The sequence below is a fragment of the Juglans microcarpa x Juglans regia genome, chromosome 4D (genome assembly GCF_004785595.1).
Source record: "Juglans microcarpa x Juglans regia isolate MS1-56 chromosome 4D, Jm3101_v1.0, whole genome shotgun sequence".
NCBI lineage: Eukaryota > Viridiplantae > Streptophyta > Magnoliopsida > Fagales > Juglandaceae > Juglans > Juglans microcarpa x Juglans regia.
The window spans coordinates 28204465-28232145 of NC_054600.1; the positions used below are offsets into that span (position 1 = coordinate 28204465).

The following is a 27681-nucleotide window of genomic DNA, read 5'->3' on the forward strand; positions in this document are numbered from 1 at the left end:
ATTTTCTTAAATTCAAGTAACAATAAATATTATAATATGCATTTTAAGTGTCTATTTATTTCTTATTCAAGATCTTTAAACTCAAATATTAAAAAAAATTATATTCTTAAATCAGTGTGTAATATCTAATAAAAATTTTATAAAATATAATTTGATTTTAGAATCTAGATTATTCAGTCGACAAGTAACAATTTGAGGCTTAGGTTAATGAAATTAAAAGATCTTTATTTTGTCAGGAATATGATGGTATGATGGAATATAATCCGGTTTTTTAAATGGAAAACTTCGATTCGAAACCCCCGTAGCCTTTAAAAAAAAAAAAAGGGTTTTTATTTCTGGGACGAACGTGTTCGATCGCTGTGATCAAAAGGCATATTTCTTGTATTCTAAAGAAAGTTTTTTAATATCGACCTTTAAGCATTCCGTTTATAATTGATTATTCATTAGGTTATGACTGAAGATGCTCAAGGGATAAGGAAATCAACAAGAAAATTAGGGCTAATTATGTAAATACCGACGTGGATGTAAAGTTATAAACCCTCTATGTTCAGCCGTTTCCATAGTGATATACGGTACCCCACTGACAAAACACCACTTGAGAAAGAGCTCAGCTTCTGTATCAACCGAAGTTACCAAACAGCAATGGCGGCGATTTCTTGTAACTGTTCTCCGATCGCCTCGGACAAGGTTTTACACTCCTCCTCACTCTCCTTTTCCTCCGGTCTCAATCACCTACGACCTCCGAGACTCCCCGGAAACAAGTTTTCTGGTATTTCCGTGTCTTCTCAAGCGTGCTTTCCAGCTCTTCGGCTACGGGTCTCATGCCAGACCTCCTCTGCCACTTCGCCACCTGCATCCGCCGCCAATGTCCCAGGTCAATTATCATCTTCAGATTCCTTGATTATAACATTGAATACGAGGCTTTCTTTTGTGATTATGTCTGATTTCTTCTTTTTTGGAACACACAGGTTTTGGGTTTTGTTAATGTGATTCGAGGCTTGCAACGTATTCAATTTTGTTTAAGATTCCTAATTATTTATAGTCTCTATAGTCTCGACAGAGGATAAATTTGTCAGGGTTTAATAATGGAAACATGGCTTAAAAATTGGTGTTTTTGGACAGTGCAGATTTCTGCGTATCTCTGCGAGTTGATGTCTAGTTTTTTGGTTGGTACTTATGGATGAGGTGCGACTGAGGGTTTCTGATTTGTAATTGATCATTAATGGATCCACTTGTGGAACGATTTGGAATGTTCTATTAATTTATGACATCGAAGGGTTCTAAATCCCTTTCATATTTGATAATGTTTTGTCGGAAATTTTTGTCTTCTCTTTTCATCGGAGATGTTTGTCTTCTCTTTGTCATTTTATGTTTCATCAACACCCCCATCTCCACTTCTGAGGATAGAAAATATGTTTCGCGATGGTTTGAGAATCCAAAGTAACATAGTGTATGCTCTCTACTGCCGGTGTCTGAATTATGTTTTTTTCTTAGTCCTTGCAACTGGACAAAGATGAATCGATTAATTTTGAGACATGTGTGGTCCCTTGTAAAATCAGTTAAGATTTTGAGAATAAGGAATCTACAATTATCAAATATCCCGTGTTTCTGGGTTGATTGCCTTGAGGTTGAATGTAAGATGGTTCTTGTGTGATTTTCATTGTCCAATATCATGTTTTGAAATATGAATTGTTGCAAATTAAGTAACCGTGAGCTATATTATCTTTTATTTGTTTTCTGACTTTTTTATCTTTTCTTTTTCCTCATGTTACAGCAAAATCAAAGCTGAAAGATTTTCTGCACATTAGTGATTTTGACAAAGCTACTATTTTGAAGATCTTAGAACGGGCTGTAGAAGTCAAGGCATTGCTAAAATCAGGAGAGAGAACATATCTCCCGTTCAAGGGGAAGACAATGGCTATGATCTTTGCAAAGCCATCAATGAGAACCCGGGTTTCTTTCGAGTCTGGTTTTTTCTTGCTTGGAGGCCTTGCTATATATTTGGGACCTGATGATATTCAGATGGGTAAGCGAGAAGAAACTCGTGATGTTGCACGTGTTTTGTCTCGCTATAATGACATTATTATGGCACGTGTCTTTGCTCATCAGGTATGCTGGTGAGTTTTTTGTTTTAATGGTCGTTTAATAATTTTATTGGATGTATGAGTTTGAACCTTTCTTTTCCGGGGTGTGTGTGTGTGTGTGTGTGTTTTTCAAAGCAATTGATCTTGCATATTTATATATAAATGCAATTACTTGTTCTATTTGCAGGACATTCTTGATCTTGCTAAACATGCAAGTGTTCCTGTCGTTAATGGCCTCACAGACTACAATCATCCCTGCCAAATAATGGCTGATGTCCTCACTATAATTGAACACATCGGTCAATTGGAAGGAACCAAGGTCAGCCCATGGTTCTGCTAGTTTAATACATCTGGCTGTTATTTGTCTTGCCACATTCTGAATATAATTTCTGGCCGTGTATTTCTTTTCTGATCTGACTTGATGGCAATGACTCATTCAGGTCGTCTATGTAGGAGATGGAAATAACATTGTGCACTCTTGGCTGTTGATGGCATCGGTTATCCCTTCCATTTTGTTTGTGTCTGCCCTAAAGGTTTTGAACCAGATGAGAAAACAGTTGAGAAGGCACGGCAGGCTGGAATCAGCAAGATAGAAATAACAAATGACCCAAAGGAAGCTGTTAGAGGGGCTGATGTTGTTTACTCAGATGTATGGGCCAGCATGGGGCAAAAGGAGGAGGCTGCTCATCGACGTAAAGTGTTCCAAGGCTTTCAGGTAAATGTTGTGGCAAAACTTTTTCTTTTCCCAAGAGGCATGCAAGTTAATGCAAGTGTTACATTTTCTCTGTGAACAAATTTTCTTTCAAGTGTTCATTTCAGTTGAAGATTTCAGATTAAAGTTACTGCAAGTGTTACGAGTACTTTCTTAGTTGTTTATGTGAGGGCACATTGTTTTAACTACTTGATTCAGGATGTGTACATTTTCAGCAGTAAGACACTGTAAATATGTTTGCCATCATACATCATCTTTCACCATCATACCTCTCTTTTCATGTTTGAATCTTGAAAAATATTTGTGGTGATGGCAACAGTGCTATTGTATTTCCATTAGACTACTAGCATGCTGCACGTTCTAGAATAAGTGACATCTATAGTACCACATAAAATGGGCTTGTGGTAAATCCTTTAATCACACTGCTAAAACAATAAGAGGATGAAAATGTTTGCATGCGATTGTATGCAGGTGGATGGAAATCTAATGAAGTTAGCAGGCTCGAAAGCATACTTCATGCATTGTTTGCCAGCAGAAAGAGGAGTAGAGGTGACTGATGAGGTTATTGAAGCTCCAAATTCCATTGTCTTCCCACAGGCTGAAAATCGCATGCATGCACAGAACGCTATAATGCTTCATCTGCTCGGCTACTAGATTGCGGGTTACTAAACTTTTTTTTTTTATTATGTTTTTTTTTTTAATTGGTGTCAGAGCCATCTGAACTCAAAATATTATGCTTCGAAATGCACTTTCAAATGGTGCATATATTGAAGGAATATATATATATCTTGCATGTTCTTGAGTTACAACTTTGAATTTTAGCTTAGCAACTGAATGTCTTTGTTGTTGCCTGGACGACTTCTCTTCTTAAAGTAACTTTTGGATCGTGGCAAGTTTTGAGTTGATTCTTTTAACTTTGCATCTTCAGCTGCATTTTCTCTTACTCTCAACGGCAAATATTTTCCCAAAACTCATATGTGGTTACAACTTTACAATTTGTGCCCAGGATTTGGCCGGACCAACAATAAGTCCCAACTATTTGTTCTAATTGAATCAATTGGCTTGGGCGATAAAAGTACGGTCCCCGCCTACCGTTCTTCCACATTGAATCTGTTCCAAGCCTCCTGGACATAGAAAACCAAAAATAAAATAAATGAATGAATAGAGAGAGAGAGTATAGGTTAGAGCCATCGACATTCGACACTGCCCACCGAGAAGGCTATTTTCTTTTCTTTTCTTTTTGTCTTTTTTTTTCAAGTATTTTTTTTAATCTCCTAGTCCTTGCACATTTAAAAAAAAATTTAACATTATTAAAAAACACTTAATCACTTAGTTAAAAAAAAAAAAAGTGTCACGGCAGAAATGCTCGGGCTCAAAGAAAAAAGTCCTAAAATTTTACTATTAATTAAAAGACTAAGCCCGGTTTGGATACGCCTCCAATTCATCTTATCTAATCATTACAACTTTTTCAAATTTTCACGCAAAATATAATAAACAATTCAATTTTTTTAAATCTCAAAACAGTAATAATATTAAAAAATAATATTCTAACAATATTTTATTCAACTTTCAACTTTTATCTCAACTCACTATCCAAACCTCATCCAAATCACAACACCAATATCGTTTCTGCAAGACTCGTATCCTCGAGTCTTATAATCTGGCCCAACGAGTATAAAATATAAATGAGAACAGGAAAGGCAGATGGATCTCTTTGAACATTTATATCTTCTTACATCAGTTCACAGTGCAGAGTGCTTAAGTTCATAGTCGTGTGAAAAAATGATCTGTTATAAAGATTAAAATGCCGATTGCACTTTTGTTGGTGGAAGTAAGAACTAGAAGCACCAGTTAGAACAATTTTGGGGGTATCAATTTAGTATTGACTTACTGTCGAGCATCCATCACTTTCTTCCCTACCTGAATTTAATGTTTATGCTAACCCTGACCGAGATCTTCTACCTAATAACAATGCACAAGCAGCATCAGAAACGCACCTTTAGAAGATCAAAAACCTTTTCACAAGTGTACTTTTGCTGAATGCTTGCACCCCGCTGCTGCAACTTGTCAGGATGAACAAAAAGAGTAGCTTTACGGTAAGCTTTCTTTACAGCACTAGTGGCAATGATCTCTGTAAGAGGAATAGGCTGCCAACCACTATCAGACCCCAAGATCTGCCAGTACAAACATCCAGTTAAATCGTACTGATTAAAGTGCTCAAGTTAGTGCCAACTGAGGCAGCTTGGAAGTTATTTCTCAGCATCAACATATATGTAAAGAAAATAGCAAGATAGAGAGTCAGTTTTCATTGTTCAATATCAGAAACCAAGCATATTGTTCAATAGAAATATGCACTTAGTTTTATCAATGCATATGATTTGACAAGCAAAAAATCACATAGAAATATGTGATTTTTTGCTTTTGTAAGTAATAAGATTTATTTTTTATTTTTTACATTTCTTTCTTCACGGCTTGCTGGTTATGAAACAATGTCAATCAATTCTGTTCAAGTTCACACAAGGGAGTGTGAACTTTGCCAGCTTATTCATATTCCCCAACAAAAAGAATTGCTAGGGAATCCAGAGACCACACAACAAAAAGATGAAGAATACTTCAACAGCAAAAGGTTTTCTTTTTGTTTTTCTGAAAGTAAGCAGAAAAAGGATATCAAGCATCTATTAGCCTACAAATATATTAATGGCAGGGAGATGCCCAGTCAATACAGCCACAAGATCCCAATGTTACACCATCCTATAAGAAGACAAAGTTATAGAAGTAAAAATCATAGATTTATGATTTCATTATAAAACATGGTATAAGGCTTGCACATACATATTGTAGAGTTGAAAGCAGAGCCCTCAAGTTCCCTTCCTTCCCGCTTGACCACCTTTTGACATCAGCATCAAGAGATTCTGCTAACCTCTGTCACAAAAATAAGGTTCAGATAATAAGCAAGACTTAGGTCTTCCTGTAAATGCAATAATTTCGTTTACATTAATAGAACAGATCATACATTTCTCTCTGCCTGCTCCTTCTGGGCAAGAAGATCCCGCGTATTCTTCTCTGCAAGAGCTTTTGCCTGAATGAAAGCAGATAGAACATTATGCAAGTTTGTTACATGCTAGAGCACCTGCAGATGTAAATCTAAACAAAAAAAGGAAGTATACAGTGCGTTCTGCTACAATTTGATGCCTCTCAGACGTCGCTTTACACCTCTGAACTGATTCTTCATTAGCTCCATCAAATCTCTCAGTAGAGTGGGGAACTTCATTAAGAAAATATAATTTAGTCAGAAGTAGGTCATCAGCAAGTACAGCTGAAGCCTCATATTAAGCAGTAAGGGAGGATATGTCAAATATGACACACACATTGACTTGAAGAGTGGGGGTATCTTGAATTGCTAGTAGAACTAGAGCCTTTATTCTGTGGTTCCTGCAGGAATTTCTATCAACTATTAATTTTCCATGCCATATGCCATTGGACAAACTTCATGGGAAATGAGTGAACTACGAGTTCAACAGAAAAACGTACATTGTGTGAAAAGCTCTGCCTCCTTCCATTATCTCCGGAAGCACCAGAAAATCTCTCACCAACAGACTTTTCAGCCCGGTTTCTTGTCTCAGATGCAGCCTTCTCGGACATTGCTCTTTCTAGAGCACGCTCTCGAGCCTCTGCAGTTGCTCTCTCTACAGCAGCACGTTCAGTTTTAAGTTTGGCTTCCATAGCCGCCTTCTCAGCTGATGACTTTTCATTAGCCACAGAAGTCTTCCCTAACTTTTCTCGCCCCTCCATCATCACCCTTCGACGAGCTTCGGCAGCTGCTCTCTCAGCAATAGCCCTTTCTTTGGCATCAGCAAATGCCCTTTCACGAGCCTCGCGGATGGCTCTTTCAACAGCCATCTTCTCTCTCTCTCTTTCTCTTTCCTGCTCTTTTGTGTCATCAACGTTAAATTGTTCCTTTTCCAATTCCACATACTTTTGCTCGGCACCATTGCTTTCCTTCTCTTCCATTGTCACGTTCGATTGATGAGTCTCGATTTTTTCTATAATCGGGGTTATTTTTATCTCGAGAGATGTTTCCACACTTTTGCCTTCCCCTTCAAAAATGTTAGGAATCTGAACTGCTTTCACCTTGTTCCCATCATCATCACATCTTTCCTCGCAAGCAGAGGTAGAATCATTCCCATCCTCTTCTTGACCTGCTTTCACCTTGTTCCCATCATCATCGCATCTTTCCTCGCAAGCAGAGGTAGAATCATTCCCATCCTCTTCTTGATCTGCTTTCACCTTGTTCCCATCAACCCATTTTTCCTCGTGAGAAGATGTGGAATCCTTCCTGTCTTCTTCCTGATCTGCCGTAACTTCACCTTCCTTGACATTCATATATATTTCCCCAAGTTCAGGAGCCAATTCTTCAATGTTCCTTCCCAGATTGAAGACTGTTTTGTGCTCTTCCACAAGTAGGTAATTTTGCTTTTGCCCAAAGCTCATGTCAGTTTTAACAAAGTCCATTCCTTCTGACTCAAAAACAACAGTCTCTATCATATCTTCCATTTTCTGCTTTGTCTCAGCAAGTCTGAAGGTATTTTGAGGCAAACCAACTGTTTCTTCAAGTATCTCCTTATCTTCCATGTCATTTGCCTCATTAACTGATTCTACCTTTTTCCCATACTCTTTGTATTCAAAGAAAGCTGTATTTATTTCCATTATAATCGTGTTCTCTTCATGTGCAGGTACCTCTAATGTTACTTCCACAACTTTATCATTTTCTTCTTTTCGGCTGGCTTCATGAGTTTTGCTTAGCTTCTCGAATCCATCCTGCTTACATCCATCATCAGCAGTCTCGAGATTGTCTTTGTCACAAAGTGCTTCTTTAGTTGTTTTTACCTCAATTTCATCTTTAACACATTTCGACTCTTTCACATCCTCCTTCTGTTTAACGGAAGCCAAATCTACTTCAAATCTACTTGCATTCTCTTGTGCAAGTATTTCCACATCTGTATCATTTTCTTCTTGTCTGCTGGCTACATGATTTTTTCTTAGCTTCTCGCTTCCATCCTGTTTACATTCATCATCAGCCGTCTCGTGACTGTACTCATCAGGAAGGGCTTCTTCGGTTACTTTTACCTCATTTTCATCTTTAACACATTCCAACTCTTTTACATTCTGCTCCTGTTCAACAGAAGGCACGTTTACTTCAATTGTACTCCCATTCGGTACCTCTAAAGTTACGTCCACATGTTTATCATCCTTTTCTTCCGTGATGGCTTTGTGATTTTGGTTCGCCTTCTCGCTGCCGTCCTGCTTACATCCATCATCAGCTGTCTCAAGACAGTCCTCATAACAAAAGGCTTCTTTGGTTGCTTTAACCTCATTTTTATCTTTAACAAATTCAGACTCTTTTACACTCTCCTTTTGTTTAATGGAGGCCTTATTTACTGCAATTCCACTCCCATTCTCTTCTTGTGCAGTTACCTCTAAAGTTAATTCCGCATCTTTATCGTTTTCTACATGTCGATCGACTTTCTGATTTTTGCTCAAGTTTTCACTTTCGTCCGTCTTGCATGGATCATCAGCTACCTCAAGAAGGTTCTCCTCGTAATTAAGAGCTTCTTGGGCCACTTCCAATCTTTCTTGATCTTCTGCACTCTGATCAATATCTGTTTGTATTTTCTCAGCTTCTATCCATTCAAAAGTCTCCTTTTTTCTGTTCTCTTTCTCTTCAATCTGATAAGCATCCCCTTTAAGCAACCTCTCATTTTCTCCACCCTCTTGAAGCTTCTCATTTTCTTCCAAATCACTATTTGCTTCATGACTCTTCCTATTTTCTTCCTCATCTTGGAAGTCATTAAATCTTGTCTCAGTTACTGCCTGCAAATGAACTTTGTTCAACCTTTTTTCAGTGTCTTCCCTGGTGTAGGCATCTTCCTCTTCCTTCTGAATGTCTTCCTCTTCACAAGCCCTTTTCCTTTCTTTTCATTTCCCGCCCGCTCATGAGGCTCCAACCGCCCCTTTATGCTTTCATTTTCCTCAAACTCTTGGGTCTCAATGTTTTCCTCATAACATATTGCTTCCTTAAGATCTCCTAGTTTCTCTTCACATTTTTCATGTTCCCGCGATGCTTTAACTTTCTTCACAGATCCTTCCCGCTCCTTAATAACTCTTAAGTTTACATAATCTTCATGATCATGAACCTGTTGAACAGATTTTAATTCACCTCCATGCTCTTCAATCTTAACGGCTACTTCAACTACATTTATTTTCCTATCAATCACCTCCTTATGAGCCTCTACAACTTCATTTAATCTCTCACTACATTCTTCTGGCTTCTCAAAGCCTTCTTTCTTCGTATTGTCTGCCTGCTCAAACTCTAGTATTGTTTCTTTGTGTTCACCAGTGCTAACAAGTTCATAAAACTGTTCTGTTTCATCCGACAGTTTTGCTGTTGCCTGCCTATGATATGCTTGAGTTGATCTCGATTCTCTCCCGTAAGTTTCTCCAAAAGCTGCATTAGTGCCAATAAGTGACTCCCTGTTTCCAATGTCAGAATTGTGGCCTGCTCTCATCATATTTTGCTTTCTCATGCCAGCAGAGACTTGCACTGGAGTATCCTCTTTTTCATATATATTTGAATCCTTCTCTTTATATTTATTTGCCTTTTTTGTAGCTTTACCCTCTCGTCTCAGGTCAGCTTTAAGCCCATAATTTCTGCTCAGATTTGCATGATTTTGAAGGCCTGCCTTCTTTCTTGCCATTGATTCTTTTACAATGTTCATCTTTGCTTGAGCCTCCTCTATTGCCTTCTTCAAAGCAGCCACCGAGGCAGCGGCAAATGAATTTGCATCAACTTCCTCATCAAAGTCTGGTAGTGAAGAAACATGTTCTGCACCATCCAAATGAATCTCAGAATCCCAAAACTTTTCAGCCATTGATCTCTCGGAATCACACTTGCTACCTCCAAAATCAGGCAGTGGGATCGAGGATGGTGAGACTTTTGAAGAATGTCCATGGCCACATTCATTTGCACCAAATAACATATCAATTGAATTGGACCTATACTCATTGGATTTATTTTCAAGTGCAACACCACCTTCACACTTCTGTATAGTAGCACCTCCAGCAGGAAGATCTGTCACAACTTTCGTGGAATGCACAGTTTCAGTTAACCCATCACTGAAAGCTTTCTCAATATAAGTGCCATTTACTGCAGAAGACACTGGATTTTTGCCATCATTCATCTGCAAGGTAGTCATTTCATCAATTAAACACGTATAAGCAGGAACAGCATGAAGCTGAGCTATGTGAGTTTCCCCGTTTGTCCCATTTTTGCCTCCTTGATTGACTTTATTGTATGACGTACTGAACTTCTTCACACCATCAAATGACTGATGAGATGCTTCATGTGAATTCATCTGGTTCTTTTCTTGACAATCAGAAAGATCTGCCCCTTGTGAAAATGATCCTCTTTGAGCCGAACTCCTGGATAATAACAAATAGATATGACAACAAGAAAAGGTCAACTTGAAGAAAGCTGTTTCATTCCTCTCAATTTCGATGTGGATGAGAAGGAAAAAAAATACCAGTAAATCAGACAGAAGAATAAGCAGACAGATAAGACGACAAAACAGTTCCCTATAATATATGTGCAAAAATATACAACAAACATCTAACAAAATGAGATCTTACATGCATCCAATCAATTCCAATCTCCTCGAGGGGAGAGATAAAGAGCCATGTCAAACAAAAATCCAGCATCAATATCTTAGAGAAATCAACCAAAATAAAATATAAAAAAACGAGACACTATCAACAGACTGGCACTCCCAGACAGCCAGATACGGCATCCATGAATTTTTCTGAGCTGGATTGACTTACAAGAAGGAGGCTGTCTCAGAATTCCTAGCAGACATATGCCATACAAAGAAAGCAAATTATCCTCTTTCAGATTCTTCAGAAATAACTGGCAACTAATAAAGACCACTAACATGACTCTAATCTCCTGGAGAACCGTAAAAAACGCTAATGAAACTCAAACATCCATTCGAAGCCCCATCATATACTTGACTACTAACTAATTACTTACTGGATATCAGACACTTCTTCATAACTCAAAACCCAAATACATGCTTCATTTTGTTCACAAAATAACTACCGATCAAAAAATTGTTCACAAAACAACAGAGATGAAAATCTACAATAAAAACAGGCCGCAAATAGGCCGCAGTAGTAACATAGGAAAGCATGTTTTAACTTCTGCGTTCCAAATTTGCAAAAATTATCTTCTCAGAACGTCATTTCAGACAATCAGATACTCAGCAACCAAACCGAGCTTGAAGTTTCACACTCTGAGACAAAGATACCCTCTAAGAAAAGGCAGAGATTTAGTTTTTACCGCGTTTTCTGAGAGAAGCCAGTCCTTTTTTTCGGCTCAGAAACAAGTTCCTCATAAGATACGGCACAATCTAATTCTCCAAAGCCACCGAAAACTTTTGAATAATCGAGCTTCGTACCCCGAGCATCAACCTCAACGTCTCTTTCATTCAGCGCCGGAACTTCGAGAAACGGAATCGAAGACCCTCGCGAGGCTTCGGAGCCACCGAAAATCTCTCTATAGTCCAGAACCCGAGAAGAGAAACTCGGAGTCCCGAACTTTGACGACCGAGCAGAAAAAACGCCGTCATACACAGATTTTGAGCTAAAACTGCGTCCGGTGGGGAGTTTCTTTGAGAGAGTAGGAGAGGAGGCTTGATACTCCATTATCAGGGCCCAACTAAACGTGAACGCGCTTTGTTCCTCTTCCTCTTCTCTGTGTTCTTTCTCTGCAGAAAGTCCTTGGCAGAGTCAAACAAGGAGAAGAAGAAAGAAGGCTGAGAGAGAGAGAGTTTTCCGAGAAAGTGAGGGAAAATGCGGTATAACTGTCAGCGCATACAGTACTCACTAAGGGCTCGTTTGGGGAGTTAGGAGATAGATGGTGAGTAACAGTGAGATTGTTTGAGTTGAGTATTTTTTAAATTTTAAAAAATGATAAAAAAAATTGAATAAAATATATAGTAAAGTTAAAATATTTTTATAATATATTTTTATTTAAAAATTTGAAAAATTTAAATTATTTTTTATTTTAATTTAAAAAATTATAATGATTAATTTAAATATATTTGTAGTTAAATTATATTTATGAAAAAAATGGGATAAAATTTGAGATGATAAATATCTATTTCTAAAGAAGCTTGAGTAGTCTTGGGACGCGAAAGATCAGCCAAATATCTATTTCTAAAAACGGGCGACGGGCAGAGCCAGTCGAACATAAATCGAAAATAATTGGCTTCTCCGCTGTCGCGTTGTATGCAAGGATCCTCCCGTGTCCGACCTATCAAGAGTCAACTAATTACCGAGCATTGCGTTAGATACAAATTTTAAATTTATAAATTTTATATCAATATTTTTTTATAAAAAAGTGAATTTTATTAATCAAAAATATTTTTTTTATACTGAAAGGTTTAGTTGGAATTTTTTTTTTTTTTTATAAAAATTAATATGAGAATTGTCTATTTAAAATTTATACAAATTAGTTTTCATTACCGATACCGTTGTGATGTCGTAAAATAATATTTTTATCATTTCATAGAAGAGTAATACGGATATCGTATAAGTCTTAAATAGATAAATTATATATAATTTTTTTTTAAATGGATCCCACTTTTCAATAAAAAATAAATTTTTTATACCCTTTTTAAGTCTAATTTTTTAAAAAATTTATACGAAACATATATATATATATATAGAAAGTCTACTTTATCTCTTCAATTTGATACCTCTATTTGACCGTTAGTCAAAATTTATTTATTTATTTATTTATTTTTTTACTTAATAGTTAAATAAGTGATTTTAAATATATTAGTATATTTTTTTTATTTTTTAAATATATTTAAATATATTAAAAAAATATAAAAAAAAAAATTTTACGCTGACCAATATGCCTAACGGTCAAAATGGGGCGGCATAGTAGCCGCCCCCATATATATATATATAACTTGTACAAATCAAAACACGCATTGCCACGGCCCACGGCTTGAGTTGTGATGTGGCGCACAGAGTACAGAAATTGATGCTTAATTTATTTATTTATTTATTTTTTCGTAGAATCATGTAACACGCTATTTAAGAGGAAGGAAAATGATAGAAATACAATTCTTTTATAATTTTTATATAATTATATTTTAAATAAGACATATTTTTATAAAATAATTTATAAAAATAATATCATTTTATATAAATAATCTTATTTTAAAATATAATTGTATAAATAATTATAAAAAATTATATGTGCATAATTACTATGAAATTCATGATATTAATTTATATATTAATAAATATATATATTTTTTATTTTATATAGTTGCGATAGATTCTATCGGCAAAGCAAAGAATAAGGGCATCTATTGAGACAGATATGAGGTATGAAATTCTTAAAATTCTTAAAACATTTCATAATTTCATTCTCAAATACCACTAAAATATATAATATTTTTTAATTTTAAATCTCCAACTTTTTCATATACACAAAAACTAATATAACTTTTAAAATTTCAAACAAATTATAACTAGAATTAACAGAATTTGGATATAATGCAAGTGTTCCAACGAGCCCTAAGAATCTGAACCGGTCCCTTTTATTCATAATATAAATATATATATATATGTTGAATATATCTTATAATTTTTTTTAAGGAAAATTGTCATAATTCATTTATCAGAGAAACTTACATCTATGATTATATACATTCTAGAATATCCTCATATCAAACATGACATTATAAACTAAAATAATGTATTTAGAGTTACACCAATACACTATTTTTTTGTGATTAGTCTGGTCTTCACTATTGCTGATACCTCTACAAACAAATATCTAAGAGATAACACTCTTTGCCTAAATAGAGATTCAATCTCATCCTTCATAGAAAGAGATGACTCAATCTCTACAGACAAACATTAAAGAGATGAACTTTTTTTTTAATTAAAAATAAAGAAACTAAAAAAGATTATAGTAAGATAGATGTAAAAAATGATAGATTATAGTTTGAACCAATTTTGGTAGATTTCGAAATCTATGACGGCTCAATTTTATGTCGTGTGTGTCTATCAAAAGTTGTCCAAAAATTACAAATTTGTCTTTTTCAACTTTAAAGAAATCAAAATAAAATAAATTTGGATAGACAAAATGGATAAACGAAGTAATGAGTGACCCTACCGGCCAAAATCGAATATGGAGACCTTGGTATTTTACAAGAGAGAGGGCGGTTGCTATTGATTTTTTTTTCGATGGGCGGTTGCTATTGATTTTTTATTTTTTTTCCTGGAAAATAAGTACTATTAATTAAAAATCAAACAGATACATGGGTGGTTGCTATTGATTTGATTGTTCACATTATAAATTTCCTTTTAATTCAAGTGTACAGTGTCTCAAGAATCAGGTTAATGCATAAAAAGTGGATTTATTCCGCTGTATGTATTTTTATATTTTTTGTCTCGTACAGACCAAGAAAGTGAACATTGAAACTCAGTAGTAATGATTTTAGCCACGTTTTAAAAGGATAAAATGAGACGAGATACAAATATATATAAATAATAATAAAATATTTTTTGAATAATAATGAAATGATTTTCGTTATAATATTTGATGAGGTTTTAAAAAATAAAAAATAAAAAATTGAATAAAAATAGTATAAAATTAAAAATATTATCAAAATATTATTTTTAAATATTATTTTTATTAAAGTTGAATAATTTTTTAAGTTTTGTTTAGAATTTTGAGAAAGTTATAATGATTAGATAATTATTAGATAAAAAAGTTTAAAATTTGAAATTGAAGTATTTGTATTTAGATTATATTTAAATATTAAAATAAGATGAAATGAGATATGTATCGTATCCGAAACCAAACTGAACCTTAATTAAAGCTACAACGTTCGAAAATTTCAAATCCCAGGACAGGACGGACCTCCGGATAGGGGGATAGAGAGACCTTAGACATAGTTTAACAAAGCGACGTGGTCGGAGATACCTAAATTGACTATCAACTTGGCTTTTTGATTACCAAAAACAATGATAGGTACACCTTCTTATATGTCATGATCTCCTTGTTATGACATATCATCTGCCTTGTGGTTTTAATCATTACCTCCATTAGGTGAAAAATTTGTGTCGACTTCACAAACATTATTAACTTCACTCGAATTTACAATGTTGTAATTGTTTTTTTATTGGATCATTTAAGGAACGGTGTTAGCAGCCTTCTTAATCATTCTGTATATTAATATTACCGCTGGATTGAAATTATTATTCATTTTCCTCTGTTATCATTATTTTGCCATCTGATTTCCTGAAAACTTATTTCTACATTCGTGAATTGCTTATTTACGTATTGGATGGGGACCCTCATAAAAATAACGGTCTTTTTTATTTTAAGGGCCAGGGCCCAGGATCATCGCTTTCTTAATCTAAAGGGCCATCACAGGTCAACAACGCACACACCTCTAATTCTTTTAGCTTCTTTTCCATAAAATATGAAAAAGGAAAGTCTTTCTTTCTTCTTTCCAGGGGGTTAATAATAAAAGACTACCACATCTATACGAACTTTCAAGCAGTTCAGGAAATAAAAAAGGGACAAAAAGATGGCCATAATAAAGCTGTCTGTCTCGATGGCAAATTATTGGCAATGCTATCCCTGTTAAACTGATTCGTTCCCATTTTTTATTTTTTTAAGAAGACGATATTTTAATTTTATTGATTGTTTTCATTTTTTACAGAGAAAAATGGTGGTTACAACTAGATATGTGGAGGTTACATATTATCTTAAATTCTAAACTCATGTATCAAAATGAATTGCAAGAACATAAATAAAAACTGCTAATCTTAATTCAATAGAAATACCTAACAAATCAAAATACAAAAGTGCGTGCTAACAAAACCTGCAATCAAATCAAGACAAAATAAAGCATAAATTGTATAACAAAATAAAACACAAAAGTTTTATCGATGCCATATAACTTGTAAACTTGTCTGGTCCATTTGAATACTATGTACCTCTTGTGCCCAATTTAGCTAATATGTCTTCAACATGATTCGTCTCCTTAAAATAATGATAAAGACGTACCACCATCGAACGAGTCGTCAATCTAGCCTCTTTTCAATATCTTTGACTATGTTAAGAAACTTGCTCACCTTTCTCCCACCAATTAACCACTAGCTTATAATCTGTTTCAACTTATGTGTGATAAATATTCATTTTAGCACATAAATTAAGACCATCAGGTATGGCTCTTATTTCTGCAATGTTGTTTGAATTAATACCATAGGGTTCTTCCAGATTAAGTAAGCACATATTTATACATTTCAGTTCTATCTTTTATAGTGATCATTTCATGTATTGGTCTATATTGCTCATACATATATTATAATTTATGTATGTGTTTAAATAGAATGATAAAAATAACAAATTCCATATTAGTTAGGTGAAGGTGTGTAGTGTAAGACTTCCATATATAATTTCTCATAACATATTGGTAGTGTTGCAAATCAAGAAAAAAGCGACCTATAAAACATAATTTTCATTACATCATGTAAGTTGAATTGATATATGAGTAAAATTGTGAATATTAATGTTTTGTAGATTCTATTAAGACTTATTTAAATGTAAATAGATTGAAATATATATTTGAATTATAAAATAAGTTGAAATGAATTTAACTTTTCATAAACAGATCTCATCAATAATTGATAGTGATGGATTGAAATGAAATTGACGTCTAAACATAGACTCAGTAGATAGAATATTACATCTCCTTTCCAGGAGCAGGTGCATGTGCCTGCCAAAATAGAATGTCTGTTGAAACTGTAAGACCAGGTTACCAACAAGTCCAACTATTACCTTCTTCTTCTTCTTCGGCCCAAAAATGATCCTCTTTTTTTATTTTTATTTTTTTTTAAATACCAAAAATCATCCTACCATTAACAGTGCAATACTCGAAGTAATGAATGACATCTTATATTATTTAAAAGTGACAGTTTTTTTATTCTTTATAATTATTTTAATAAGTTATAATTTTAATATTAATTAATACTTTTAAAGTATAAATCCAACCTTCCTTAGGTTGATCAGTTATATATATACATATATACATATATTATATGTACATGTATCATGTACACTCAACTAGAAAAGGTATTTTGAAGAAATATTTTGCTTTTCTTTGATCAGTACCAACACAATGTAACTTGATTGGCAATAGAAACTGTATTTAAGAATTAGGTGAACGGGATTAACAATTATATTGCAAACTAAAAATATATATTTTTTTCTATCTTACTTCTAATTGAACCATTAATTAGGAAAAAGACATGGGGAGTTTATTAAGAGAGAGATTTTTCGAGAGTTAAATCAATGAATAATGATATTTTTTTTAAAAAAAAAATTTATAACTGATATGAGCATGAGTGAAGGACAAAATCTATAACGAATAATAGTATTATAGAATTAGAATTTAATCTGACCGCGAAATGTATACGGATTAGAGAAATGCTATTTATCATCTATAAATTATATATTAATATGTGATTTATCATTTTTATCATTGTATTTAAATATATATTTATACATTAATATGTGTGTGTTTAAATAAAAAAGATAAAAATAAAAAATCACATGTTAATATGTGGTGGAGGCCCGGGTGTCAAATCGTGTTAACGGGTCGTGTTTGTATTGTGTCAATGTATGTACATTACACTTAATGGGTCAATACAAACACGACACGTTAAGGATTTCGTGTCAAAATTTCAAATCTAAACACGATACTGTAAGATAACGGATTGACACGACACGACTCGTTAATGAATAAGAAATAAATTGACACGGCCGTTTCGTTCCGTTTCAACCCATTTACATTAATGGATTGGACAAAACACGATACGACACGACACGACCCATTTAACCCGGTTGATTTTATATAAATATTTAAATATAAATAATATATTTACAAAAAAAAAAAAAAAAAACTAACTACAAGTCTAAAATTACAATCTAAACAAATATGATCCACACAATACCTCACCTAAAAATGTAATTAAAAAGTTACTATACCCTGTTTGAAATACATCAATCATAGAAGCATATCATCATGTCTTGCTCATACCAGCTCACCAGCAAGTTCATATAATGATTCATCAAGTGTTGCCTACAGAAGGTTTAACAATCATTGTCAAAAATAAATCTTAAAGAAAAAGAATGAATAAAAGAGGAAAACAAAGGTTGAAAATAAAACTGAAATAAAATTGAACTAGATACTAGTCTCTACCTGTAATAAGCGTAAAGCACAGTATTGGCTAACAGCAGGACCTTCAAGTTTAGCAATTACCTGCGACATTCAAGACAAAATGAATTGATAAAATGACAATGATAGGTGGAAACTTTCAGATATACATTTAGTAGATCCACTCACCAGATTCTTTTTGTAAGTAAGATAATATCAAAAAAGCCAGAAGTCCCATGAAAATACACCGGGCACAAGATACTTTTATAGTTCCTTTGACCAGATTATGCAATGCATTACATTGAGAACTTATATTTTTACATCTTATGCATAGCCTTCTAACCGCAACAGAAGTAAGAGGTTTTAAAATACCTCTTAAAAGGAGGCTCTCATTTCCTTTGCAGCTGCTCACAAAAGCATCTTCCAAAGGTATCTAAAAAAAATATCAATAATAAATCAATTCCATAACAATCATTGTTAGAAGAGCTTCCCCACTCGACACGTCAAAATTTCAAATGAAAGAAAATACTTGGAACGAAAGAAATTTCAAAATTTTCATCAACAGAGACTCATAACTCCTCTCCACAATATATTACTGATATCAGAACAAAAAGCCTGCCTCAGAGCATCCCCATTAAACTCCCTATATGGGATCTATCCCTATAATTTGGGGATAAATTTAGGGTATTAGAAAAAAATCCATCCCAATGGATTTCCCATTTTGCGGTTTACATTTACAGGTTCTACAGTCGTTCCCCATCGCATTCAAAGGCCTTCCGTCCCGCATCTTCTTCTCTCTCGGCTCCAACCCCTCCCTCGAAACACCAACGATCCCAACCCCTCTCCATCGGCAGATTTTGTAAGTTTTGATTTCGGTTTCCCCAAAATTTTGTGAGTTTGATTTCGCAACACCAAATTTCGCCCCCCCTCTCCCTCATTTTCGAAATTTTTTTTTCTGCAAATCATACATTTCTCCTTCTCTGTTTCTCTCTTCCCCTTTTTGCTTCCTCTTGAGGCCATGGTCAAAGTAAGTATGCGATGAAGAGCCTACAATTTAGTGCTCTGCGTCGGTGATCTCTTCGTTGTTTGGCTGCCGAGAATGTTTCAGTGCTTGCAGATTGATTCATTTTTTTTTTTTTTGTCACTCTCGTTTAGTTATTCTCATTTTGGGCTTTGTTTGAGGAAACCGGTTATCATTTTAACCTTGTGTTGCCATTGATTTATCTGTATTTGGTTGGCTGTGTTGAGTGTTTGGCTGTCAAGAAAGTGATGATGTTTCGTAGATTTTTTTTTTAAATTACTCTGTATTGATTTTTTTCTTTCACTTGCTATGATATGTGAATTTCAGACTTATGTGGTTGTGAAATTTGTTTTGTGTTGCGGTGGAAGCTGATATTTCCAATTTTGTTGATGTTTTCTCACTGTTGTTTGGTTGCTGTGAAAATCAAGTTATATTTATTGAATTAAAATTATGTTTTATGTTGTGCTTGTGTGTGATCGTTTTGATTTTGCTCTCATTTTCCTTCATGGGTTGTTTGCTTACTGTGGAAATCTCCAGTTGCAAAAAGAAGAATAAACTTTGCTAGAATTTGTATATTGATGAAAAACCTTCACACTTTACAATGAGGCAGTGCCTCTCAATTTATACACAAGATAAACAAATACTCGTTTTTATCTTTTTACATTATACAGCTGGTAATGTAATTGTTTATAGTGGATGGTTAGTTGCAATGATTTTGGACTGTAGTGGTGAGTGCTGCTGTGTACGTTGCATGTCTGCATGGGGTGCTGCTGCATTTTGCTGCTGTGTACGATGCAGGTCTGAGTGAGGTGCTGGTGCACTCTACTGCACATAGTGCTGCTGCATGTAGTGCTTGCATTCTGCTACAGATGGTGTACTGTGAGATGCATGAGATGCATGCATGGCTTGAACAGCCCCCCTCAAGTTAAGCTGCGATGGACGTAGGCGAAGACTTGAACATAACAATTGGAACCTTGCGGCAGAAAGTGGCTTGGTAAGTAGGTCTGCAAGCTGCTCTTTTCCTGAAATAAAAGCCACAGACAGTGACTTGTTTTGGACCCTTGCTCGTATGAAGTGGAAATCAATTTTCACATGTTTTGTTCTTGCATGAAATACTGGATTGGAGGATAAATACATTGCACCCAAGTTGTCACAGAGTAATGTTGGAGCAGTGGAAAGATGAATACCAAGATCACGACATAAGTGTTGGATCCAAATAATCTCTGCAGTATCGTTTGCTACAGCCTTGAATTCTGCTTCTGTAGATGACCTGGCGATTGTTTGTTGTTTCTTGGAGGACCATGAGATTAAATTAGAGCATGAGAAGACACAGTTTGCGCTGGTTGATTTTCTGGCATCCGAGCACCCTGCCCAATCCGCGTCTGAGAATGCTGTGATGTTCATGGAATCTGATTTAGAGAATAAGAGGCCATATTTAGAGGTGTGTCTGAGATAGTGTAATATCCTCTTCACAGCTTGCCAGTGTGGTACTTTAGGGGCATGCATGTACTAGCATACCCTATTGACAGCGAACGCCAAGTCAGGCCTTGTGAAAGATAAGTATTGAAGGGATCCAACAGTGCTTCTATATAGTGATGGGTCTTCAAACAGATTGCCATCATGCAGGCTTAGTTTCTCCGAGGTAGCCATTGGAGTTTTGATTGGCTTTGATGCACTCATGTTTGTCTTTTGAAGTAATTCTGAGATATACTTACTCTGTGTAAGTAGGAGACCATCAGGAGAGTATGTTGCCTCAATTCCTAAAAAGAAATGTAAGTGGCCAAGGTCTGTGATTGGGAATTCAAGCTTTAAAGCCTTGAGCATGTGAGCAATGAGAGTTGAATTGGATCTTGTTACAAGTAGATCATCTACCTAAACAAGAACATAAATGATATCACTACCATCAATATAAACAAATAGTGAAGTGTCAGCCGATAATATATAGAATCCAAGATCAACCAATTTTTGACTTAAACGTGAATACCATGCCCTTGGAGATTGCTTAAGGCCGTAAATGGCTTTCCATAGCTTACATACGTAGGTTGGGTATTGAGGATGAATGAACCCCGGTGGTTGTGTCATGAACACAGTTTCGGATAGTGGTCCATGTAGAAACGCGTTTTGGACATCATATTGTGTGCTTGGCCATCCTTTATTCATTGTTAGAGCCAAAACTAATCTGATTGTTGTTGCTTTAACAACAGGATTGAATGTCTGATCATAGTCAATACCGGACTGTTGGAGAAACCCTTTCGCCACCAAGCGAGCTTTCCTTCTTTCAAGTTTTCCATTGGATAGTCTTTTAGTGTGAAACACCCACTTGCATGAAACCACATTGAGAGCTTCCGAGGTAGATACTAAAGACCATGTATCATTTGCCAATAAGGCATTGAATTCAGTTGTCATGGCTTGTCTCCATTCAGGATACTTGCTGGCTGTTGAGTAGCATGTTGGTGTTTCAGGAATTAGAGAGGCCGTGGTGATATGAGCTCGTGGAGGTGGCCATCTAATTGTGCCATCAGTGAACTGACGAGGGCGAGCAAAATTAGTTTTAGAGCATGTCACCATTGAACATACTTGCTGCAGATTTTCAGAGTTGAGTGTCGGGAGTGGGGCTTGAGCTGAGGTAGAAGTTGATGGGGAGGAAGGTGGGTTGGGTGGTGGGCCAAGGATAGATGGAGTTGGTTGATCTTGAGCTGAATTGAGATTGATAAATGGAAGAGATGCAAGTTGAGGTTCAGATGGAGTTTTTGGCTGAGATACGTTGGTAAAGGGAAATGCGTTTTCATCATGTTGAACATCTTTTGAAATATACACACGTTTAGTTGGTATATGATAGCAGATGCAACCTTGATGATTTTGACTTTTACCAAGGTAAACACATTGCACAACCCGGTAGTCAAATTTATGCTTGTTAAAAGGACGGATTAAAGGCCAAACTGCTGATCCAAAGACATGCATGAATTGAAGATTATGCTCAGTGTTGTGAAGAAGGAGGTGAGGTGATGCGTTATGAAGGGAGGAGGATGGAAGTATGTTGATTAAATGTATGGCATGTTGGAATGCATAAGGCCAAAAGGTAAGTGGAATGGAGGCGTGACCAAGTAGTGCTAAGCCTGAATCCACAATGTGCCTATGCTTTCGCTCTATGATGCCATTTTGAGTGTGGGCATGTGGACAAGTTATTCTGTGAATGATGCCTGAGTTAGAGAGGATTTCAGAAAAAGGTCTAAACTCCCCTCCCCAATCAATTTGCATTTGTTTAATTTTTGTGTTGAACTGTAACTCAACATAGGATTTGAATTTGAGAAAAATGGACACAGCTTGTGATTTATGTTGCATGGGAAACAACCATGTATACCTTGAGAAATCATCTACAAAAGAGATATAGAACCGAAAGCCTTCATTTGAAACATGAGGTGAATGACCCCATAAATCACTAAAGATTAATTGAAAAGGTGCAACAGATTTTGTGACTCTAGCATGAGCAGGTTTTCGGTGATGTTTTCCCATAGCACATGCATTACAAAAGTTCATAGTTGAAAATTTATCAAATGGAAGACCATGTTTAGCAATAATAGACTTGACAATCTTGAAGGATGGGTGACCAAGCCGTGCATGCCATTGTGACAAGGAAGGACAACTTGAGTATGCTTGAGGAGGTTGTTGAGAGAAGGTATAGAGACCATTAGGAGCTGTTGTCCCTTGGAGCAGAAGGGTCCTTGTATTGCAATCCTTCACATAGAACCGATTCGAGAAGAATTGAAAGAACACATTATTGTCAGAACATAATTGTCTAATTGAGATTAAATTTTTTGTAAAGAGAGGAACACACAACAGTTTGTTTAAAAGAAATTTGGAAGAAGGAGATGGGAAAGGGGCTGAACCGGAATGTGATATTGGAACAGATGAGCCATCACCAACTTGTAGTTGCTCAACACCTGTGTAATCCGCAGAATGCAAGTTCAAATTTGTGAGGTCACTTGTAACATGATTTGTTGCCGCTGTGTCAGGGTACCAGGCAGTGTTTGGGTTATAGTTGGTGTAGTGAGCTGAAGTTGGAGCCACAGAGGTATATGCTTGATTGAAGCGGTAAATGCAAGTGAGGGCAGTATGACCAAGCCTGTTGCACACTTGACAAATTGGTCTAGAGTCAGACAATGGAGGTGGAGAAGTATTTTGAGACATACCTGGAAAACCAGAGTTACCACGACCCCTGTTTGAGCGACCATTTCCACGATTACGGCCACGTGCTGCACGACCTCGACTAAATGAAGGAGATGATCGAGATGAAAGGTTAGCTGACATTTCAGGAGGGGAAAATAAAGCTATTGCAGCATGATGTTGCATTCAGGCCTCATGAGTAAGGAGATGTCCGAGCAAGGTATCAGTTGGAATGGGCTCAATCCGAGTGGCTACTGATGAGACTAAGGCATCGTAATCGGGGCCAAGGCAAGCTAAAAGGTAGGGAACAAATTCATTGGAGGGGAGAGGCCATCCTGCAGCAGCCATAATGTCAGCTAATCCTTTTGCTTTTCGAAAATAAGCTGAAATGGAATCTGAGCCTTTTTTAAGAGATGCTAGTTGAAGTTGAGTTTGCATCAAACGAGCTTGAGAGGAAGATGCATAAGTGGATTCAAGGGATTTCCAAACTTCACAGGCTGAAGCACAACTTACAACTTGAGCTATAACAGATTCAGACAAGGAAGTACTCAAGGCTGACATAACAATCTGGTCTTGTTGGACCCAAGTATCATACTCAAGATTGGGTGAGGAATTAGGAAGCTGGCTTGGTGGAGCTGGATGGGAACCATCCACAAACTTAAAAAGATGTTGGCCTTTTAAGTAAGGAACAAGTTGAACTTTCCATAGGAGATAGTTATCAGGATTAAGTTTGATAGATAATATATGGGAAAAGTTGGGTAGAGATAGAGATGGAGAAGGGGTTGGAGACCGTGGAGGAGGAGGAGGAGGGGGAGGAGGAGGAAAAGAGCTAATGAGTTAGTCATGATGGGCGATGGAAAGGAGATGGACGATGAGTCCTTAGGTATTCTCTGATACCATGCTAGAATTTGTATATTGATGAAAAACCTTCACACTTTACAATGAGGCAGCGCCTCTCAATTTATACACAAGATAAACAAATACTCGTTTTCATCTTTTTACATTATACAGCTGGTAATGTAATTGTTTATAGTGGGTGGTTAGTTGCAATGATTTTGGACTGTAGTGGTGAGTGCTGCTGTGTACGTTGCATGTCTGCATGGGGTGCTGCTGCATTTTGCTGCTCCGTACGATGCAGGTCTGAGTGAGGTGTTGGTGCACTCTGCTGCACATAGTGCTGCTGCATGTAGTGCTTGCATTCTGCTGCAGATTGTGTACTGTGAGATGCATGGGATGCATGCATGGCTTGAACAAACTGAATATGGGACCTATTGTTTTCGAATTATCTCTTTTTTAATGTGTGATTCAACTTGTAGTTTATCTTCTTTCAACATGTACTATGTAATTATTTGTGGTGTTTAATTTCATGGGGGAACTATTTGTGGTGTTTGATTTCATGGGTTTTTGCTATTTGTTAATTTATGCAGAACTATTTGGAGGGTAATGTAGTGCTCGTGATCTTTTTCTGAGTTCAACTTTCTTATTACACTCTGTGCTTCGGTGTTGCGGTTAATCCCATATGCCAGCATTCTAAGTGCTGCGGTTATCTTTTGCATAGAAGATAAACCGAGTCTTCCAGCACTATCTCTTATTTGGACAAAGTACGGCTCGTACGACTCTACCTCATTTAGAATACAGAGAAATAGGGGACGGTTCATCCGAAATAGATTCGAGGGATATACTAGGTTTTCAGCAAAATAATCGCGAAATAGACGCTCGTGCCATTGAATATGATCACACCGAATAAACTTACAGCGTTGGCGATTGGCACGATGCCTCGATGATTGTCCATTGGCCTCGTCATTAAGAACAACATCTAACTCATCTTCAGATGATAAGTATGTGAGCAATTTGCGAAAGAATGTACGAGCCATTTGATGAAGGGAGTGAGATATCAGGGGAGACTGTTGAATTTTAGTTCTTTAAATCAAATGAGACTTGAGTTTGTGAGAATGTGAATGCAAGCAGAATGCGTATTTATAGAGAAAAAAAGTTACTGTTGCATATAGGATAAAAAATATTACCGTTTGAGAGAAGATAAAAAAAAATTACCGTTGGAAAAAAGACAAAAAATATTATCGTTGGAAGCAAGAGTTGAAGATGCCGTTGGAGGTAGGAGTTCAAAATGTTACCGTTAGAAAATGCACATATTAAAAAAAAAATTACTATTTTTATAATACGGATTTCGGTTTGAAAAATAATACTATATTCAGTAGTCAAAATCGTATAAGTATTTTGGAGAATGTGATATTTGAAAAGAAGATAATAAGACAAAAGAGTTAGTAGTTAAAATTGTAAATAGAAGTGAGAACAAAATAATAAAGAAAGAATAGAGAAATATTATTTATTAGAATAGAGATAGAGATGTGAAATGAGATGTAGAAGGTTTTTGAAAATGAGTAAAATTTAGAGAAAAAGTTTAGGGAATGTAATTTTTAGTTAAATTATAGAAAAAATTATGGGGAATCCAATAGAGACGCTCTCATAAACTAAATATCCAGTAAATCAACATAATAACTCTCAATCGAACATAGCAACTAAAAATTGTGGAGAGGAGGTGCCAATTCAGGCGTATTTGCTGGTTATCCACCGTGTATTTTCTATCATTATATTCTTTCACGTAATGTAACACCTCTGACAAAGCAAGATTTTGGGGAAACAAAATGCTACGCTTACAGTTTAATTGATAGATGCTTCAAATCCTAATGATTGATTATCATGCGTACTTTCATCATGTATCACTTCGGTAGAAGCATGTAAAAGACTAAGAAATAGATTGAACCAATCGAGATTAAATAGCAGATAGAGAAATCCAACAGAAAATGAACCAAGAAAAAGTAAACCAAAAAAAAAAAAAAAACATAAGAAACGATTTCTGGGTTGAAGAGGGCGGCATCACCGTGAGAAGAGATTTTGATTTCTGAGAGGATTTGAGAAAAAAAAAAAAAAACGCCCAATAAAGTATCTTCAAGATTTGCTTGGATCAGTAAACTAGTAAACTCCAAAGCTCCCCATCCCTCGTTCAAAATTTAAAATCTCAGAAACTAAAAAAAGAAAAGAAGAGAAGAGAAAAAAAATTCGATCACCTTTGGGCTTTGTGTGGTGGAGCCGTGGGCGACGAGGTACTAGGTTGAAGTCGATGAGGAGCGGCGTGAAGGGGGCAACATGAGATGAGAACTGAGGGGAGAGGGAGTCGCTACGGGGCTATGGGTTGAAGACGAAGAGATGAGGCCTGAGGGGGGCGCGGCGTGACTGTGAGGAAAACAAAAGTTAGAAAAAGAAAAGTTAGAAAACACGGGGGGCGTGGGTCAGGTAGTTTACGGTTTTTTGAATTTTACGTATAAGGTATAAAGATAAATTTAATTTTTTTAATGGATTGATCTGTCAGTGACTTGTTAAGCTGAATCTGTTAAGATTAAATCTTAATCTGTTTTTACCATATCGTGTTTATAATAAATTAATAGATTATGTCATATATTATCACTCTAATAAAAAGAATAATAAGTATAATTTTTTCTAGGAATTAACGTTTACTGATGTGCGTTGCAGACCGTGTGAGTGATTGGGTTGACCTGGAATACTCCTTGTCGGGCCTTTTCTGCTGGGCCTTGAGGCTGTCTGGTTCAAATCGACCGTTCAATCTATAGTATTTCAAACTAGATTGTATATCACTCGAAGACTGGGTAACTGCCATAACAACTAACAAAGATAAAGTAGATATGAATTAAGATCAATGAAAACATGAAGAAAGGCGTATTCCCCCCCATGTCTGCCTGCAAACAAAAAATTTCTTCCATCGTCTATTTGAATGAGAGAGGTTACATTGGCAATTGTTCATATTTTGAACTTAAAAATAAACACATGGAGAAAAACTTTATTGATTGCTGGAAGTTGATGAGAAGGGCTATTTTGTATCAATATCCAGGCAAATAAAATGTGTAATTCTACATACAACCGTGAAGTATGTAAACGTTACGTAATCATTGTAAAAAAGAGTAGGGTCTACTGTAAAAAAAAATGTAAATCCTATATTTTATTTATTTTTTTAAAGCGATTATACGGCGATTGCACAATTATCAATTGCAAATATATTTTCTCTAAAAAAAAAAAAAAAGTATAAAGTATAAACACAAAAGGAAAAAAAACGAATCTAAAATATTATGAAAACAAGAAAAACTATTCCTAAAGTTTCGATATGTTAATATTTTCCTTGATTTCTTTATTTTATGTTGTCTTTTTGTTTTGAAATATTCTTTCCTTTTTTGTTGACTTTATGTTTTGTTTCCTCTTTTTTTAAATGGTCTATTAAAGTGATTTTTGAAAATTTCAAATAAATTTTAACTGGTTAGCTTACCAACCAGCCTAAAGAAATAAAATATTCAGCTAAAGAAG

General features: G+C 35.6%; 2 protein-coding genes across 2 annotated transcripts; one reads left to right on the forward strand and one right to left on the reverse strand.

Moving 5' to 3' along the window:
• Positions 1–551: 551 nt before the first annotated feature.
• On the forward strand, positions 552–3686 carry LOC121259010 (ornithine transcarbamylase, chloroplastic). Its single transcript, XM_041160479.1, is given in 6 exon segments — positions 552–874; positions 1775–2109; positions 2272–2403; positions 2525–2582; positions 2585–2799; positions 3268–3686. Coding segments are annotated over 6 exon segments (1155 nt in total). The 5' UTR covers positions 552–642; the 3' UTR covers positions 3451–3686.
• LOC121259011 (auxilin-like protein 1) lies at positions 3470–11730 on the reverse strand. The gene is given in 10 exon segments (XM_041160480.1): positions 3470–3920; positions 4794–4970; positions 5629–5718; positions 5810–5875; positions 5964–6061; positions 6165–6228; positions 6328–6927; positions 7006–8730; positions 8733–10275; positions 11189–11730. Coding segments are annotated over 10 exon segments (4764 nt in total). The 5' UTR covers positions 11554–11730; the 3' UTR covers positions 3470–3884.
• Positions 11731–27681: the final 15951 nt, after the last annotated feature.